The sequence below is a fragment of the Thamnophis elegans genome, chromosome 9 (assembly GCF_009769535.1).
Source record: "Thamnophis elegans isolate rThaEle1 chromosome 9, rThaEle1.pri, whole genome shotgun sequence".
Lineage (NCBI taxonomy): Eukaryota > Metazoa > Chordata > Lepidosauria > Squamata > Colubridae > Thamnophis > Thamnophis elegans.
Genome location: NC_045549.1, coordinates 20,624,824 through 20,644,065, shown reverse-complemented (window position 1 = coordinate 20,644,065; position 19,242 = coordinate 20,624,824). Strand labels below are relative to the sequence as shown.

The 19,242-nt window shown below is 40.3% G+C and overlaps 1 protein-coding gene across 1 annotated transcript; it reads right to left on the bottom strand.

Annotated features, from left to right (window-relative positions):
* Window positions 1-2,916: 2,916 nt before the first annotated feature.
* C9H4orf17 (chromosome 9 C4orf17 homolog) lies at window positions 2,917-14,087 on the bottom strand. The gene is given in 13 exon segments (XM_032224341.1): window positions 2,917-4,822; window positions 5,373-5,416; window positions 7,191-7,226; window positions 7,228-7,342; window positions 8,950-9,031; window positions 9,410-9,422; window positions 10,023-10,171; window positions 11,644-11,711; window positions 12,561-12,588; window positions 12,591-12,739; window positions 13,889-13,906; window positions 13,909-13,948; window positions 13,981-14,087. Coding segments are annotated over 13 exon segments (879 nt in total). The 5' UTR covers window positions 14,077-14,087; the 3' UTR covers window positions 2,917-4,781.
* Window positions 14,088-19,242: the final 5,155 nt, after the last annotated feature.

Genomic DNA, 19,242 nt, shown 5'->3' with positions numbered 1-19,242 from the left:
GGCTGAAGCAATGCAGGTAGACCTGGCCGAAGCAATGTGGGGCTGGCCCCTTACATTAGCAATAGCGATAGCTATTTTCCAGGATGGTCTCACAGGCCAGATCCGACCACATAGCTGGCCGAATCTGGCCCACAGGCCTTGAATTTGTCACCCCTGCTCTAGAAAAAATAAGAAGGAAAGTGAAATGGAAATAAGGTATGCAAAATCTGTGCTTGGATGCGCTAAACCTTGAAAAAGCTTTTTAAATTTAAATTGACTTATCAAAAGGTCACCACTATTCTGTCACACAGGAAGGGTTCCACATCTCAAAAAACTAGAAACTGGAAGACATTGAGTTATAGTCCTGTCTTAGGCATGAAAGGCAGCTGGGTGACTTTGGATCAGTCACTCTTTTCATCCTAAACCATGTTGCAGAGTTGTTGTGGGAAAATGGGAGGATGTGATATTAGGTATGTTCCCGTCTTGAGTTATATATAAAACTAATAAAGTGGGAAATAGATAAAATCAGACATTTTGGACAGCACAAGCTAGACATTTTCTGGAAGAACAAGAATGAACATCTTCCTTTCTTTAAAAAAATGGTGCTGAAAGTTTATTACCAATACATTATTATGGCGCTCCAAAGAATTGGCAAACGAGCCATTTTCCAATTTTGTCCCTTTTCCAGGTGCCATGTGTTGTGTAGTTTTCTGTTTTAAATTACCTTTATTAGGGGTATCCATTAATGGTTGTCATTAGATTAAAATACTACACTTCTATTTTGGAATAATTTGTCTTTTTGGGGAAACAATTTTATCATATATTTCTCTCATAATACTGTGAAAGTTGCTATCTTTCACACCAACTAATCTCCAGTGACATTTTTAGTAGTCCCTAGAATAAATAGTTATAAATATACCTGCCTGGGAATATTTGGTAGCTGTCTGAAGACTTTTATGAAGTGTTTGACATGGATAATGACTGTTTTAAAGTAGCTATTTGCCTCTTTTCAGTAGACCGAGACATACAGGATCCTGAAGACTGCAGCCTCAGCTGTTAATGTCTGGGAAAAGTTTGGAGGAGAACTGTAACTCTTTATTATAGTACAGTGAACATAACCACCCCACTAGAATAGACTTGGGTATAGGTCTCATTTCTATCCTGCAGCTTGTTTTGGTTCTGCTACTTTTGGTGTGCGAACTAAAGTAAGCAAAGGAGCAGGTTGTCCATGCATATTGGGTGGAAGGGGAACTGGAGGACACGGGCCTTAATTTTCTTCATCCAGCGTTAGGCTAGAATTAATAAATCACTGTGTATTACTTGGGACAGAGGTCTTTGATATCAACTGGGAGTAAATTTTTCCATTCCTCCCTGCAGATTTTTTTTCTTTTTTTAATTATAAAAAAGTTTTTTATTTTTAGACAAACATAAGACAAACAGACATAGACACACACAAAATAGAACCCTTCTCCAATTACTTACAGTGTGTCAATTGGTTACAAAGCTTTTGTGCTTTCTCACAATCGTATTCATTTGCAATTTACATAAAAACTCATATCATCATTCTATATATGTATACAATTGTGGTTATTAAACATTCATTTGACTATAGCTATTATTACATCCTTTTTATGTAAAATATTCTAAATTTAAAATAAATTATGACATTTCATTACATCATCCTGAAATCATCCAAAAGTATTACATCTTTATATTTTATTCTATATAGAATTATTTATCTTTTATAACAAAGCTTTTCAACATCCTCTCCATAATCCTCACAATTTATATAAAATTTCATATTATCAATGTATGTATGTATATATGTGTGTGTGTGTGTGTGTGTGTATATATGCATTACTATCATTATAATCATTTATTTAGCTATAACTATTATTACTTTATTTTATACATAATACTCCAAATTTAACTAAGTTTAACTTAATTTTTATTCTAACATTTCATTTCATCATCCTGTATCCTTCCAGTAGTAGTGCAGTCCTATATCTCTTGCCATTTGTATTGTATTCTAATTGTTTTTTGATAAATCTTATGTGGACTTTTCTTGGCACCTTGTTGCTCCTTGCATATCTTGTAAGGACTCGAAACCCTCCATCTGTTCCTTCCATCTGCTTGCCTTTAGTTATCATCAGTGCTTCTGCCAGAATTTTTCTCATTGTTTCTGCCAAATTTTCTCACTTTTCTTCCATGTTTTGAGGTTTGGGATAGGGTTTCAGTTTGTTAATCTCTCCTTTCAACATTCCACTCCTGTCGTTTCCAACCATACTCAATTTGCTAACAATATCAACAATTTTCTTATCACTTTGTTCATATTTTTCTTCAATTTTTTGAACTCCATCCTCAAATTTCATTGTCATTTTGTAAATATTCTCAACTCTTCCCTCTGCAGATTTTTTTTCCTAATTGTGTGATGCTCTGACTTGTCCATTCCAGAATTACTTTTCTCCCTTAGCTATTTCTTGTGAAGATACTAGAACATTTAGGGTGTCAGAATTCTGAAGCTGAAGCTCCAAGATGGCTTCAGCCAGGCCAGTTTCAGAGTTGAGATAGGGTCAATGTCATGTTGTAAGCTCCACTGTTAATTGAGCTTCAGTCTTTTCACATGGCCTCATACTATCTTCAAGTACTCTCTGGTACAATGAAGAATTCATAGGGCAGTTTGTAATAGTGGGCTGCCGGGCCCTTATGCAGCAAAGCAACCCCAAACCATTTATTTCTATCCTGCCTTTGTTATTTTTACAAATAAGGTAGCAAACATATCCAACACATTGGAGAGTGTTCCTATTGGTACTGGTTTGCTTAATGCATGCTTTAGTTGCATGCATGTCAGCCACACATTCGAGCATGCGCAGTTGACTGTCAATTGTTCTGTGCATGCACAGAAACATGCCAACCATGGCTGAAGAGACCGGGGAACTGGTTTGGGGGCATGGCTAGCCTGGATCACTGCTGGTTCTGCGATCGAGGCCAAATGACCACTACCAGTTTGACCAAACCAGTGCAAGTCGGTAGAAACCCACCTCTGCAACACATCATCTTCCTCCACAGCAACAACCCTTTGAGATGTGTGGGGCTGAGAGTGAGTGATTTGCTCCAAGGTCACCCAGCCATGGCTTTCATGGCTAAGGCAGGATTAGAACTTGTGGTTTCCCACTTTAGACTAGACTTAGAATAGCTTTATTGTCCCTTTGGATGTACACTAATCGGCATATGTTAAAATGAAATTTTGTTGCCTTCAGCTATCAAAGGGTCTCAACCTCTAATATACACTACATAAACATGGCTGAATAAATACAAAATTATGCATGACTATATATGCACATGCGCACCTTCTGCATCACTGCCAAGCAAACTACATGGGCAAGTCCCTGAAGACAATTTCAAAATGAGTTTGAAGATGTTATTGACTGCCTAAAGCTCTTTTTATATTCCAGTATTGCACTGATACTCCTCTTACACAAATAAGGATTCAGAATGATGCTTTGGGATACAAGGAGCTTAGCTAGAGTTTGAAAGTAACAATTATTCTCTCTAGCCCTTGGTATGCTTTTTCAGACGCCATAATCCCTTGAAGTCTGAAGCTTCTGCACAGTAGTGGGTTCTGATCCCGTTGCAACCGGTAGGCTGCGATGGGGCTGGACGTCTACCTCGGGCATGCGTGCTGCGTGTGCATGTGCACACCAACGCCCTACAATGTCCCAACTGCTCAGCGTGTTTGCACAGGCACCGTACGCTGTGCGCACATGCACAATTGGCCCATTTCCGGTATGGCGGCCACTGTTTCCAGCTGCCACCGGTACGGCCGTACCGGGCCGTACCTCCAGAACCCACCACTGCTTTTGCAGTGTTGATTCAGATTTCTCCACAAACATATATATGCAATCTGATTTTAGTAATAAGACTCTTAAAATTCTTTCTGTCCAAAGATAGTACGACTGTTCTCATTCTCTCTCCTAAGCTACCTTTCGTCCCTAAAGATGTGCGCAGCATACAATTCTTGAGATCCACCTAGCCCCTCCAGAAAAATGGTAGAGATGTTCAGGCCACATCTCTATATTCCATTTTGGGGTTGATGATATGCTATTATGGGCCTATGGAAACCTATCATTTATTAAGATAGCTTTAAGGTAGCACCAATATCCTTCCATGGAATTCTGGAAAGGAGAAATGAATAAGCATGCAACTGTTGACTTACTTTTGTTGAAAATATAAGATCTAAAAGTTAAAACAACATTAGATGAAGTAAAATATTTCTTGGATTAATAGAAACCAAATTACCAATTGTAAATGGTCAAAACAGAAGATAATTTAAGTTTTTAAATCCAGACTAGTATCTTTTTTGGAGTTAATTCTCAATGAAAAGGGTACTTAAAATTCTGAGAGTTATAAGTAAATGAATTACTTCATTATTTGTATCCTGACATGATGGAAATGTCAGTTATGTCTTCTACAAACTTCAAACATCAGTGTGAGCTCTTACAAAGACAAATAAAATGTATTTAGCATTTTCATTACTAGTTCACTGTATAATGTTCAAGATTTGGCCTTAGATCAGGAGGTCACTGTCAGAGATTCATTGCACGCTACCTTCCAAGAAAATACCATGGTCATTTTCAAAGATTCTCAGGACAGGAACAGGTGTGAAGAATTCCTCCTGAATTAAGTTTTTTTAAGGCGAGTCTTGTGGTATAACAAAAGGTTGTTATTTTGGGCGGAGAAAGCAGACTGAGTGCTACTTGAGTGATTTGCAGAACTGCTGGGAAGATCCTCCTCATTTTCATCTATTTTCTCTCTCTTTGCAATAAATGACTTATTTCTGTATCTGAAAGAAATTTCCAGAAAATGCTAGTTTAAAAACTGGGATTTTCTTGTCTGCACATCTTGCATAAGCAGTTATACATATGTCATTATCAGTGGTGGGATTTAAATAATTTAACAACAGTTCTCCGTGCTGATGACCAGCAGGGTAGGTGGGGCTCGATGATCATGTGGGTGGGCATGGCCAACTCAACATAACTCATGTCGATGGGCGCTTTGCCTTAGCTGTTACAATGTAACAAGGGTTAACCGGAGAGGCAGTTTCTGTAAGCAGGGCAATAAAGATGAGGCTAGAAACAACACCAGAATGTTTCCTTCCTGCCTTCCTTATAGGATTAGCTCTGTAAAGTGGAAAAAACAAAAGGAGATTTCTTCCAACCCAGTTCTCCGAACTGCTTAGAAAGTTAACAACCGGTTCTCCTGGATAGGTGCGAACTGGCTGAATCCCACCACTGTTGTTATGTAGACTCTAAATAACAGTCTGCCTTTGTTTTCTTCAGTATTCAAAATTTAAAATATGTACGAGTTAATTTTTAGAACCAAAATATACCTACCTGGTCTTGATCCTCTACTGACTAGCGATGCTTGGCTTGAAGTCCTAAGTGGAAGTAAGATTGTTTAACCATTCTGTACAAATCTAACATTAAATTTAGTGTGACTTTAATAAAAAAAGATTGGGGGGGGAATTAATATAAATAAACAGATGCAAGTTGAGCAGAAAGATCTGTATTCTTTTAACGTGTAAAGTAGTCTTCTCTTAGATATTCACTGATGAGAGATTGTCCTCTTGTTAATTTCCCCATTTGCTATTTGATTTCAGAAACTGGTTTTACCAGCAAACTGGATTTGGTGCCTTTTAATCCACCTCACCCTGCCTACAGAAAATTTCCAAATAGTATTTCTTACTAATATAAATAAGGTGTCCCCTCACATTGAACTACATCACCAAACTGATAATACAGTTTTGCGATGCAGTATTTAAAATATATAGAAAAGCCACAGTCGCTTGAAAGCAGTTGTAGGTATGTAGCACTGATAATATCTACATGATGAGTTGACCCATGCACTGTAAATTACATAACTCTCATCCTGAAAAGTAGTTGTATTAAACTTGATTAAGCACATACGAAATAAGAACACTACTACCCTGCCCAAAAAATATTATTTACATTTTTCAGGGACAATCCAATTCCAGCTGCTTTTTGAATACAAACATGACAAAAACAGGATCACATCGCCCCTTTAGGACATGCATGTGACATCATGATAGATCAATGATTCCCCACCCCCACCCGTTTTGTGCCTAAAAAGCCTCCTGCACCAACTGGAAGTCAAACCAGAGTGTTGGGGGGCACACAAAGCCCCGAAATGCAATGCGAGCATCCCCCATGCATCCCCCCCATGCATGTATGCATCCCCCGCATGTGCTCTGCCCCCCCCCCCTGAATGCTCAACAAAGACCCAGTGGCCAGTGGGAGGTACACACAAATGTGCGGTGGAGCTGGGCTGGGTGATGGCTGGGGTGTCCGCAGAGAGGGCTCTGTGTGCCAGATGTGGCATGCGTGCCATCGGTTCGCCATCACGGTGATAGATTATAAAGGGGGCAGAACATGGAGGGCAGCAAGGTGGCATCATACACATTCGGAAAGTCACAATGTGTTTTCTTTTTGTTTGTGCACACTTCTTGGAGAATGAATCATGAGTTTACCCATGGTAGGTAATTACTGTAAGATTGCAGTAAAACCACTGATGGTGTCGAAATGACTTGCCTTGAAATATTATCAACCCAAATCAATCCATTGTAGGATGAAGGCCTTTTCATTGAAAGTTAAGGACTATGATCTAGCACTCATCCAATGCAGGATAATAGAGATAGGTGGTTTTGACTTTCCAGTCTAGGGAAAAGACTTGAAACTCTCAAGTCATTCTTCAGAGGGAATCACTGGCCCAAAGTCACCCAGCCAGGTCCAGCCTAAGGGAAGATTGGGACTTAGATCTTCCCATTCCTTTCTATTGGCTATTGCTTTTCTCTTAAAATAGAGAAGCTATTAAGATGGTCAGCCATTAAATTTTATTTGCAGGAGTCCTGACAAGCTTCAGATAAACAGTCCCAAAGGTGCTTTTTCAAGTGACCACTGGACTTTTTGGTTTTACTTTGAAGACATTTTGCTTCTCATCCAAGAAGCTTCTTCAGTTCCGAATGTCTTCAAAAAACAAACAAACAGAAAGTCAATTTGCCTCTTGAAAAAGCACCTTTGAGACAACCATGACCTGGATGATTGAGCATCTCCATAGACATTCAGATAAACAGGCTACAATAGATGCTTCCTTGGTGCAAACTCCATTTCCTTGTGCACTTTTTTCGAGTTTACCTGACACGGCTACCTTCATTAGGTGTTCCTTTTTGCCCTCAGCAAAGCCTGAATGTTTGGAAGTTCACTTTCAGGCTGGACTATTGGCTTAAAATACAAAAGGTCGCGGCTGGTCATATCGGAGCGTATGAAATTGGAGACAAACTCTTTATCTGAAATGCAAAAGATATCGGGGCACTTTAAAAAGTAAGATTTGCAACTGGCTTTTTTGGCTCAGCAGCAGGGGTGAAATCCAGCAGTTTCTGACAGGTTCTGGAGAACCGGTAGCGGAAATGTTGAGTAGTTCAGAGAACCGGCAAATGCCACCTCTGGCTGGCCCCAGAGTGGGGTGGGAATGGAGATTTTGCAGTATCTTTCCCCTGCCACACCCCAAGCCATGCCCACCAAGCCACACCATGCCCACCAAACCACACCCACAGAACCGGTAGTTAAAAATTTTGAATTTCACCGCTGCTCAACAGTGAGCAATTTGCTCATGTTTAAATTTCGCTCATGTATGCTTTGTGACTGAGAGTGTGGTGGGTACATGAAAGGGGTTGATTAATACCCACAGCCAGTGGGGCAAACTCTGTTTCCCTCTCTTTGTAGCTGAAGGACACTTCTTTCATTCTCTTTCAAAATTAGAGAGTATTCCAGACATGTGTAAACTAGAGAATTTCCCTAGAAATAATGTTTCAGGCTCTTCCTCTACCTGCACACCATTGTGCTTCAATATGTAGTTTGTCTATTACAGGGGTGTCAAACTCAAGGCCCGGGGGTCAGATCTGGCCCACGGGGTGCTTAGATCAGGCCCATGGGGCCACCCTGGAAACAGGGAAGGACTGGTCTGCAGTGCTTCAGCCAGCAAAAATGGCACTTGGGGGACTGCATGTGTCCCTCCCAAGCTCCGTTTTCACTGGCAGAGGGTTGCAGGAGGCCATATTGCAGCCAAAAACAGAGTTCAGGAGCCCATTTTCACTGGCAGAGCGCTCTGGCCACCACAGGCACCCCAACACAAGTGAAGTTGAGCTGGTCACGCCCACCCTGGTCACCCAAGGTCAAACACAACCCTGATGTGGCCCTCAATAAATTGAGTTTGACACCCCTGGTCTATTACATCAGATCTGTTTCTATATCTAGTTGATATGACTTAAAAGGATGTAAGAGTGAATCATCCTTCTCTCTAAACAAGATATGCTGATTCTTCTCATTTAGTAGACTGAAAATAAAAGAAACAGCTGCTTTGATATAGTCACATTGACTTGAATGAGCCTGCTCATTAAAGCAGCAGTTAGCAGTAACAGCATATTTAGGTTCATGTAAAAGCCTGAAAACTGGTGTGTGGCTTTAAGGAATAGCAAAGCCTTCAAAAGGACTTCTTCCAAATACTTTTCAAAGTGTATTGTGCACTTAAAAAAGCTTGATAATTGATACAATAATCAAAACAAAACATTGTGTGCAACTATAACCAGAGGTGGTATTCAGCAGGTTCTGTCGAGTTCTGGAGAACCAGTAGCTGAAATTTTGAGTAGTTTGGAGAACCTGTAAATACCGACTCTGACTGGCCCCGCCCCCATCTATTCTCTTCCTCCTGAGTTCCAGCTGATCCGGAGGAAATGGGGATTTTGCAGTAACCTCCCCTGGAATGGGGAGGGAATGGAGATTTTACAGTATCCTTCCCCTGCCACGCCCACCAAACCATGTCCACCAAGCCTCGCTCACAGAACCGTTAGTAAAAAAAATTGAATCCTACCACTGGCTATAATGTGTGTTCTCTTACCTCTCACACTTGCCTTGGATAGCCACTTTTGAATCCCTCCAATGGTGTCTGTCTGTAAAATGTCACAGAGTTTTTCTAGGATCTAGAATCAAGATGGAACATTAACTATCGGGTAGTAGTTTTGATTGTCTTATGTACAACTCTGTTTATCTTTTTAATGTTCCAGTTCAATGTTCCAATATTGCCAAATATATCAATATTTTTCTTTTTAGAACTCTATTGATTTTATCCCTGACTGGGTATCTACTGAGCCAGACATGAGTTCAAATTATTTACAAATGCTGTATGTAAAATGTAAGGTGATTTAACCTTCAAAATGGGTAACACATAACACCACGCTTGCAATACTTCAATTTTCTAAGATTTCAGATAACTAAAACGGTAGAAAAAAGCAGGTGTTTTGGAGAAAGACATAACAGTACAAATACAATTTATATTTTACATAGAACTTTAAACAAACTTTAATGTTGTCACTGAGAATAGGGAATGCAATGCGTTTGAGTTTGACCAAAGGCAATACAATATTTTCATGCATCCAGGCAAAACTGCAAAAGGCAGTTTCTAGTGGATTCTGAATTTTTTAAAAATTGCATGTGGAGTCTGATGGAAAGAATAGGGACCCTCAGCCTGAAAATATCTAGCCAACCATTTTTAATGTGTGTTTGTGCACGCAAGCACCCTTGAGTCATTTTTTTTAACCTGGAAATTGCCCGGACAAGATCCTGTAGTTTCTTGACAAAATTTCAGAAGAATTTTGCCACTGCCTGCTTCCTAAGACTGAGAGAGAGTGACTTGTTTTGTACCTAAGGAAAGATTAGCTCTCACAGAGCTGAAGAAGCTTCTCGAATGAGAAGCGAAACGTCTTCAAAGAAAAATCAGGAAGTCCAGTTGCCTCTTGAAAAAGCACCTTTGGGACAACCATGACCTGGATGACTGATTACTGTATAATCCACTGTTTCACAGGAATATTCCTTCAATCTTATCTTTTAAACATCATTCCTTTCTGCCAAAACACATTTTAACTCATCTTAACTTGTAATATATAGAAGGACCACTTACTGATCGTATCTTACTTTATTTCTTGATCCAGATAGCTTGGGGCATAATTCATATTTTCCTTGAAGTTTTCTTTATAGTGCGTTCTCTGAAGAGGCAAAAGGTGGAGATCCTGACAAGCCCTACTTTGTGGACGGTCTTCTAAGTATTTTGTCAGAGGCTCATCCTGATTATACAAAGAGAGACAGCAAATATACTGTAGGTGAAAGCAAAAAGAAAGGCACCTGAGAATTTGGTATGCTTCTGTTCTGGTGTGGTATTGTATGGGAAAAGAGGAACACTGAGGGGAGTTCAAGCCTACCAGTCAAGCTGGAGAATTTGACCCACTTCAGAACCAGCCAGTTCTGACTGGTTCTGGCATACCGGTAGCGGAAATTTTGAGTAGTTCGAAGAACTGGCAAATACCACCTCTGGCTGGCTCCGCCCCAGTGGTGGGTTGCAGGTGGTACGCCCCGTACGGGCATCTGGAGCCTGCCCGGAGCACCGGGTACCATTCCAGTATGGTGCTCCGGAGGGCCCACCCGCCCACCCGCGCTCCTTACCTGTCTTTAAGCTCTTTGGCGCTTCCATGCACTGCGCGTACAGCGCCTGCACGATGCTTCGTCAAACAGTTGGAGCATCGCAAAGGCTCGTTGAGGCATCGCTGGACAGTAAGACCCATGCGTGTGCTGCATGTGTGTAAGCGCACACTGCGTGCATTCATGTGGAGGACGCCAGGGCTCATTGCAACCGTACCAGTTGCAACAGGATCCGGAACCCACCACTGCTCCACCCCATCTATTTGTTGCCTCCCGAGTCCCAGCTGATCAACTGGATCTTCTTCTGTAGCCCTGCACAGGAGAACGGAGCTGGAAAGCAGGTTAGTGGGATGAGGAGGGAATGGAGATTTTACAGTATTCTTGTCCAGGGGTGGGGTGGAAAGGGAATGGGGATTTTGTAATATCCTTCCCCTGCCATGCCAAGCAAGCAACGCCCACCAAGCAAGGCCACGCCCACAGATACTGCAAAATCCCCATTCCCTCCCTGCCCCACTAACCTGTTTTCCAGCTCCGTTCTCCTGTTCAGGTTAACAAAAGAAGATCAGCTAGGAGGCTGGGAGGCAGTGGGGGAGGGACCAGGCTATTTGCTAGTTCTCTGAACTACTCAAAATGTCCGCTACCGGTTCTTCAGAACCTGTCAGAACTGGCTGAATACCATCTCTGGGTCAACACAACCCTAATGTGGCCCTCAATGAAATCGAGTTTGGCATCCCTGTTGTAGCCTGATCTCTTAACCATTATACCAAACGGAGTCTCCCACAGTTACTACATCAATGTAATTTTTAAAAAATAATCTCTTTCCCCAATTGTTTCTATAGCATAACATTGCTGAAATTAGACTATTTGGGTGACCTGATCATCAGGCACTAATAATTGTATGCAACCCAAGACAAGAAGTCCTTATTAGTTTAATTATAATTCAGTGTTTCTCAACCTTGGCGACTTTTAAGTCCTGTGGACTTCAACTTCCAGAATCCTGGGAGTTGAAGTCCACAGGACTTAAAGTTGCCAAGGTTGAGAAACACTGTTATAATTAAACCAATTTACTGGTAAACAGTTTCCTGGGGAGCCATTATAATGGAGGCAAAGGACTCTTCACCTTTTTCCTTAAGAGAGGAGTGTTTCTTCCTTGACTTCTCAGCTCAGCACCTTCATCTTTAGTAAGATCTGGAATATAATGAAAGTTCCTAAAACACTGAAGTTGGAGTTCAAAAAATAACAGTTAACTATACTTCTATTGAGAAATTCAACAATATGTTGTATTTTATTAATTTGGGATAAGGAAATAGATGCCCGAATTCAAATGGGCAATATTGTACTGACAGTAACACATATATGCTAGTGAATACACCTTTTTGTAAATCATTCATAGACCTCTGCTGTAATTCACCACAACATAAACTAGTTGAAACACAAAGTAAAAGGTGGTAAAGTAAAGTTAAAGGTTCCCCTCGCACATATGTGCTAGACATTCCGGACTCTAGGGGGCGGTGCTCAACTCTGTTTCAAAGCCGAAGAGCCAGCGCCATCTGAAGACGTCTCTGTGGTTATGTGGCTGGCATGACTAAATGCCGAAGGTGCATGGAACGCTGTTACCTTCCCATCAAAGTGGTCCCTATTTTTCTACTTGCATTTTTATGTGCTTTCAAACTGCTAGGTTGGCAGAAGCTGGGACAAGTAACTGGAGCTCACTCTGTTACACGGCGCTAGGGAGTCAAACCGCCAAACTGTCAACCTTTCTAATTGACAACTAAGTGTCTTAGCCACTGAGCTGTTTTTAAGCTGGCCTTCTGGTTGCTTCTCTGTCTCTTATATCCTTAAGATCTCCAGTTATAATCCACCAACGAGTAGCAGAGACCTCATTCCAACTAGATCTTATCTAGATACTCTTCAGACATTTATTTCTATTGAAAGCATGGAAAAAATTTATACCGATGTCAAAATGTAAGATGAAATAGGAAAAACTCAGATTTCAATCTTGTACAGAAGGATTTTGCAGTCATACACATTACTTACGTGGAAGAGTTAGTCCAACTCCCTCTGTTACCAATGCTGGCAAAGTATTATTAGGAAAAATCTTATCTGCTGTGTTTTCCAAGATGCTATAAGGTGGTTGTATGCTGGGCCTGGCATGACGAAATGCCCTTCATTGTACCCTCGGTCTCGTACAAAGCAGACAGGGGCATCATTTAATCCTGAGTAAGAAAAGGAGCCTTTAATATTTCTCAGACCCCTAATTGAGTTTGGCACAAAGGACAGACAATCTTTTAGGGGCACTGAGCATATTAGGAATTTTAAGAATATGCTGTGGCTGCTGTCATAGTTGCATGGAGAGGATGCAGAGGTGGGTTGCTCCTGGTTCACCCCAGATTGGGCAAACTGGAAGCAGCAGCAGCGGGAGGCTCTGCCACCCACCCTGACACTTTTGCGCATTCGTGCGCGCAAGCACAAGCGAACCGGTAGCACTGGGATTTGCAACCCACCTCTGAGAGGATGGACCCCACAGCCATCTCGCCACAGCCAACTTGCCATGGGACAATTCAACAACGCTGTTTATTATTTAATATAATTTCAAAATGTTTTAATATTGGTCATTCACATTTCACTTCCTCCCTTTTTGCATCCTTTCTTTAATGATTCTATTCCACCATTTCTTCTTATTGGTATAAATGTTATCCTGCAGTGAGTTGTTCCATGGCAAATTGGCCACGGTGAGTTGACCACAGTGAGCTGCTCATGGCACGTTCTCCCAAATCCTTCATGGATGCTTAATACTCACAATGCAAATATTAAATTATTAGAATGCAAACTAGTGAGATTGTCCCCTGCCATCCTTTCCGCCTCTGCCAAGATAATTTTACTATTCTAACTTGACTGCAATTTTCCTGGAGAAAAACAAACAAACAGAAAAGCTACCAAAAAAGCTACAGAAAAACAAGGCAAAAGAATTATTATCTATTTTTATTTTCTTACAATTTGGGTCCTCATTTTACCCACCTCGGAAGGAGGGAAGGCTGAGTCAACCTTGAGCCTGGTGAGATTCGAACTGCCAAATTGCAGTCAGCAGAGGTAGCCTGCAGTACTGCACTCTAACCACTGCGCCATTGTGCCTCATGAGTTTTTAGGTTGTGAGTTTTTTTTTTTTTTTTAAAAATTGTCTTTTACATAGTCAATTTTTACCACATTGTTATATGCCACACAGTTATGAGATGTATAGCCATATAAAATTAACACATCCAACGGATGGATAAACTCAGACAATGTCTCCATTCAAGAAAACATAAATGAGAATGGAGTTAGGATACAATTAGCCACATGGAACATGGGGCACAAAGGAGCCTTACCTTTAATGTGACATACTTTTTAGGGTGTGGGGAGTGTCTACAAACAAAATAAGTCCTCCTCTTTGCAAGGGCTCATTTGAATTTTGCCTGGCGGTTCCTTTGTAGTTCAGTTGAAGCTCAGGCTGTTGTCGGAAATTGATATTCATCTTAAGGCTCTGCTTTTCTCCATGCAGTAATTCATGGGGCATGGAGTAGTTGCGGCATCTTCTGGAGAGATCTTTAATGCTGGACATAGACAGGAATAAAGTCATATGGTACATCAAGCATAAACTTTCATATCAGTGGTGGGTTCTGGCCGGTATGCCTCGGTATGGGCGTACCAATGCCTGCTGGGAGCCGCAGGCACCGTCCCGGTACAGTGCTGCGGAGGGCCCGCCCACCGCTCTCCTTACCTCTATTTGAGACGACTGGGGCATTTGTGCACGCGTACGCAGCATACCGCACTGCGTGATGCTCCGCTGAGCAGCTGAGCGTCGTAGAGCGGTGGTGCGCATGCGTACACAGCATGTGGCATGTGGTGGACACCTGGCCCCGTCACAGCGTACCAGTTGCGACAGGATCCCGAACCCACCGCTGATCATATGCATCAAGATATCATAGTATTATGGTAGCCACCTTCACTCTACTTAAACGCCGAGCTGAAGCAATATTGGAAATTAGAAGTCCTCAAGAAATTATATAATATAAGCAAAATACCTCTCATATCTAGCGGAATGCGGGGCTTATGAAGTCTCAATAGTTATTCTACTGCTGCTTGCACTTCTTCAGCTGAGTCAAATGGTTTCCTTTTCTGATTCTGAACTACTCCTCCGAAGAGGTGAAGCAACCTTTGCAATACATTGAAGGCCTTGTCTCAAGCAATTGGATACGATTTTCAATCTATCTTTTGCTTTCTTTGTTCTTGACTTCCCTGACCAACAGTAGAGACACAGCAGCTTTGGACTGGAACCCAAGAATTGTTTTAACCCCAGCATTCTGTGCACATCACTTCTTTTATGACATCTTGCTACCATATACAGACATAAGAAACCCCATGGTTTCTTGGACACTGTACTGTAAGCAGAAAATGTGGTAAAATGCAGGGCTTCTCCTGGAAGCATAAATTATTTATTCAGTTAATCAGCTTCACTTAACAATAAACATAGATGCCAGAAATAAAGCTGCCAGAACCCTTTTCCAAATAAGGAGTGAAGTTGGTGATAGATAGTCATCAAGCGAAATCCTGACTTGCTAAATTATGAGTATCATAATTTTATATGGCCCAGTACTAAGAATCATTCAAACTCACTGCCATGGATCTCGTATACAGCTTGAGACTCTCCAGGAAGTTGTCACTAACTTAGATAGGGATTACAATTTTCAACCTTGTCCAGATTAGCAGAGAGAAAACTGGAAGGCCCTCAAAATTTACTCTGGACTTTGTTCCACATTCTGCTTTTCCAAACAAACCCTGTCACTTTTCTTAGGTCTGATACAGAGCTCATATAAATCATTAATCACCTTGGGGCAGTGGTGAAATTCAAAAACTTTCTCTACCGGTTCTGTGGGCGTGGCTTGGTGGGCGTGGCTTGGTGGTCATGTGACTGGGCGGGGGTGGCTTGGTGCAACAAGCAGGAACCTCACAGGATCACAGAGAGTTCAAAAACAAACTATCACACTTTACACAAAAATAACACAAAGCTACACAACTGACTCACACACTCTCACACAGATCAGCTGTGACAATCAGATTGTTGGAACCTGTTTTTTTACTTTTTAAAAGCATTTTTTAAATTACTGGTTCAGGCAAAATGTCCCAACAATCACGTGGCACAACCGATTGTCACAGCTGATCATCGGAATCTTTTTAAAAACTTTTAAAACATTGTTTTATTATCATTTGTAGTAAAACAAATGCTTTAAAAAAAGTGAAAAAGGTTCCGATGATCAGCTGTGCTTCTCGATTGTTAGAACTTTTCTTTTACTTCTTAAAAGCATTTTTACATGGTTCAGGTGAACTGGCCAAACATTTCACCCCTATAGCATTTCAGAACAATACATTATTTTGCTTATGCGGGTAATAGACTAAAATTTTCGAATAAATCTCCTGTTTTGATACACTGTGCTAAACTATAAATTAGCAAGTGTGCTGCAGAATTAGAACATCGAAATTACATATGGGACCCTCTAGTAGGATTAGTGAATTAAGCCATATGGAGGCACGTTGACAGACTGATTCAGAAAAAAAGATATTCTCTCTCATTCATTAAAGTAGTTCCATATGTTTCAGCCCCACTTCTCTGTGAACCTGGAAGAGAGATGATGCTGCTTTAAGGAAACCACTCTTAAACTGACTTTTAAAGAAAGAAGCCGATCTTTGGTGATCTTTTGGAAATCTTGTGCCAGGCCAAGGCACTTCTTTTTAGTTATTTTTCAAATTGTACATAGTCTACCCCATTTCTTGGGGTGGGGGGATTCACATAGAATGCTGAACATATACTGGAACTCTTCAATATGACAAATAACAATCCTGGACAAAATCCTACCAGATCACAATATTTCACCTGCTCTTGCACAGCCACTAGTTTCAGTTGTACATTTATCTTTAAAAATCTTCTGCATCAAAATACATACATGATCCCAATATTTTCTGGCTTTATTGCATATCCACCAAAGATGAAAAAATATTCCCTCGGTTTCATATTTCCAATTAATACTTCTTTTCACAATTTTGACAATTTATCCGGTCTTGTGTACCAATGATGTCATGTACATCATTTAAACCAATCTCTTTAAGATTATAATTGTGAACTTGTTCTAGGTTTTTTTCCGTTAATTCAATACGTTTGTAGATAAACAGCATGTGATCCAGGGCTGGAAGGCAGGCAGAAATACATATTTGATATTATGCGTTCTTCCTTATTTAAGAATTCCCAGAAGATGTCACAAATCTCTTCGTCTAAAATTCAAAGAAACGTTCATTTAGTATCTCTTTGCAGGGGTAAGAAAATTCTATTGCTTGGTGTAGGAAACCGATGGCAATGCTGTAAACTAGTCTGCCACTAGATGGTGCAATTTCATATTTTGCAAATACTCCAGAGATGATCTGGTCATCATTTTTATGACTCACTGACAGTGAATTTTCCACTGAACACTGCAATCAAATGTGCTAATTCTCCACAATTTTCCCTGTCAAAAACTGGTCCCAGCTGATGAAAGAGGATACATTAATGATATATAGAATAGAAGATAGAATAGAATAGAGTAGAGTAGAATAGAAATAGAATAGAATAGATAGAATAGAATAGAATAGAATTCTTTATTGGCCAAGTGTAGTTGGACATATAAGGAAATTGTCTTGGTGTATATGCTCTCATTGTACATAAGAAGAATAAAATAGAATACATTCATCAAGAATCATAAGATAAACACTTAGTAATAGTCATAGGTTACTAATAAGCAATCAAATTATGCTAGGAAACAAATAAAAGAATATAAAATTAAAAGATACAAGCAACACGGTTAGAGTCATAAATGGGAAGAGGTAGGTACTAGGAAGGAAGAGAAGAAGAATAGTAATATAGTCTTAGTAGGTAATATGACAGTGTTATGAAAATTAGTTGTTTAGCAGAGTAATGGCAGGGGGAAAAAACTGTCCTTGTGTCTAGTTGTTCTGGTGTGCAGTGCCCTATTAAGGCAGGTGGAAAGTGAGATTTGAACGTAAAGTGAGATGGTTTGGGGCCAGACTAGATGATCTTTAGTCATTTTTATCTTTGCGCTTTGTACGGTTAAAAAAAAATCTTTGAGACAGGAAGGTTGAACACAGAAAACTTGAACTCGGGAATATAAATGTCAAATCTCAGCACCTGCTTGTAAGTATTTATTTATTTATTATTTGTTTGTTTGTTTGTTGTTTATTAGACTTATATACCGCTTCATAGGGCTTTCAGCCCTCTCTAAGCGGTTTACAGATTTTTAGCAATTGAGTCAGCAAATTGCCCCCGCAGTCTGGGTCCTCATTTCACCCACCTCGGAGGATGGAAGGCTGAGTCAACCTTGAGCCTGTGAGATTTGAATCGCTGAACTGCAGATAACAGTCAGCTGAAGTGGCTTGCAGTACTGCACCCTAACCACTGCGCCACCTCGGCTCTTAGTAGATCAGTATATGCCGCCCAATCCCGTAGGAGTCCTACGATTGGGTGGCATATAAATTATTACAAGTCAAAGCTTAACCACATATGTCAGAATGAAGCTAGTGTTTCCTGTATTTTCTGCTTAGAATTAAGGAATTTAGCCAATAAGAATGCTTTAAAATATTTCTGTGTTTTTGACAATATAAAAATGTGTGTTTGGATTAGAACGCTGTTCAGATGTTAGAAATTGTTATCTCTATCTGAACCATTTGGCCAAATAAAGCTATTTTTTGATCCCGCAGCCCAAATCTCCTGGTTTTCTACAACACTATAGCGTTGTTTTGAAGGTAGAAGCTGAAACAATTTATGTCCAGGATGTGAGGGGTTTATATTATTTTCATGGCCCTCCTTTGACTCATGCAGTATACAGGTCTTCGATGGAAGACAGGTTGGTAGCAATTGTTTATTCTACAGTTCTCATTATCCATTGAATCTGTGTCTATCTTGTTTAATTGCACAGCCAAACCAGACAGTATGGAAGTGCAGTTGACAGACTCAATAATTCCTCTGTATATATATATAGATAACCCTAATATTTCCAGTAGAATCTTAATCTCTGACCAAAGTCCTTATACGCAAAACTGATTTAACTTGCCCATGGATTTCCTTTTATCTATGCAGCAAGTTTGTTTTTCAGCTAATACTTTGTGCCAAATCAATGAACACACACACTCTACATATTCAAAATTCAAAGACCTTATTATTACAAGGACTGAGCGTTGCAATATTCTATATCCTGCAAAAATATCCTAATGTATTGCCATGGATATGCCAGCTTCTAACTGGACCGAATCCATATATTAAACATGAATCATGCCCAGATCAGGTTATTCAAGCAAACACCCTGGTAACACTGGAGATTTCAAGATAAAGGTGTGTTGAGTGTTTAACAATGCTACCTAGGTTTTGGTTGGCAGAAGCTTTGAAAAGCTTCTTTCAAATGAAAGGAGTGAGATAGTTTCTTGCTTAGCAAAACTATTTTGCTTCCCTGACTTTTGAATGCAACATTCTCAGCTCATTAGCCTTTTACCATGACCAGTGGGCTACAATATACCAGTAGTTGGTTTTGCTGCTATCATGAATCAATGCCACCTAGCTGTGTCAATGAGTTATTTCATACCTAAATTGCTTTTCAATGCCATTCTTTCCAAATCTTGTTTTGGAGGAGAAAAAATGACGGGT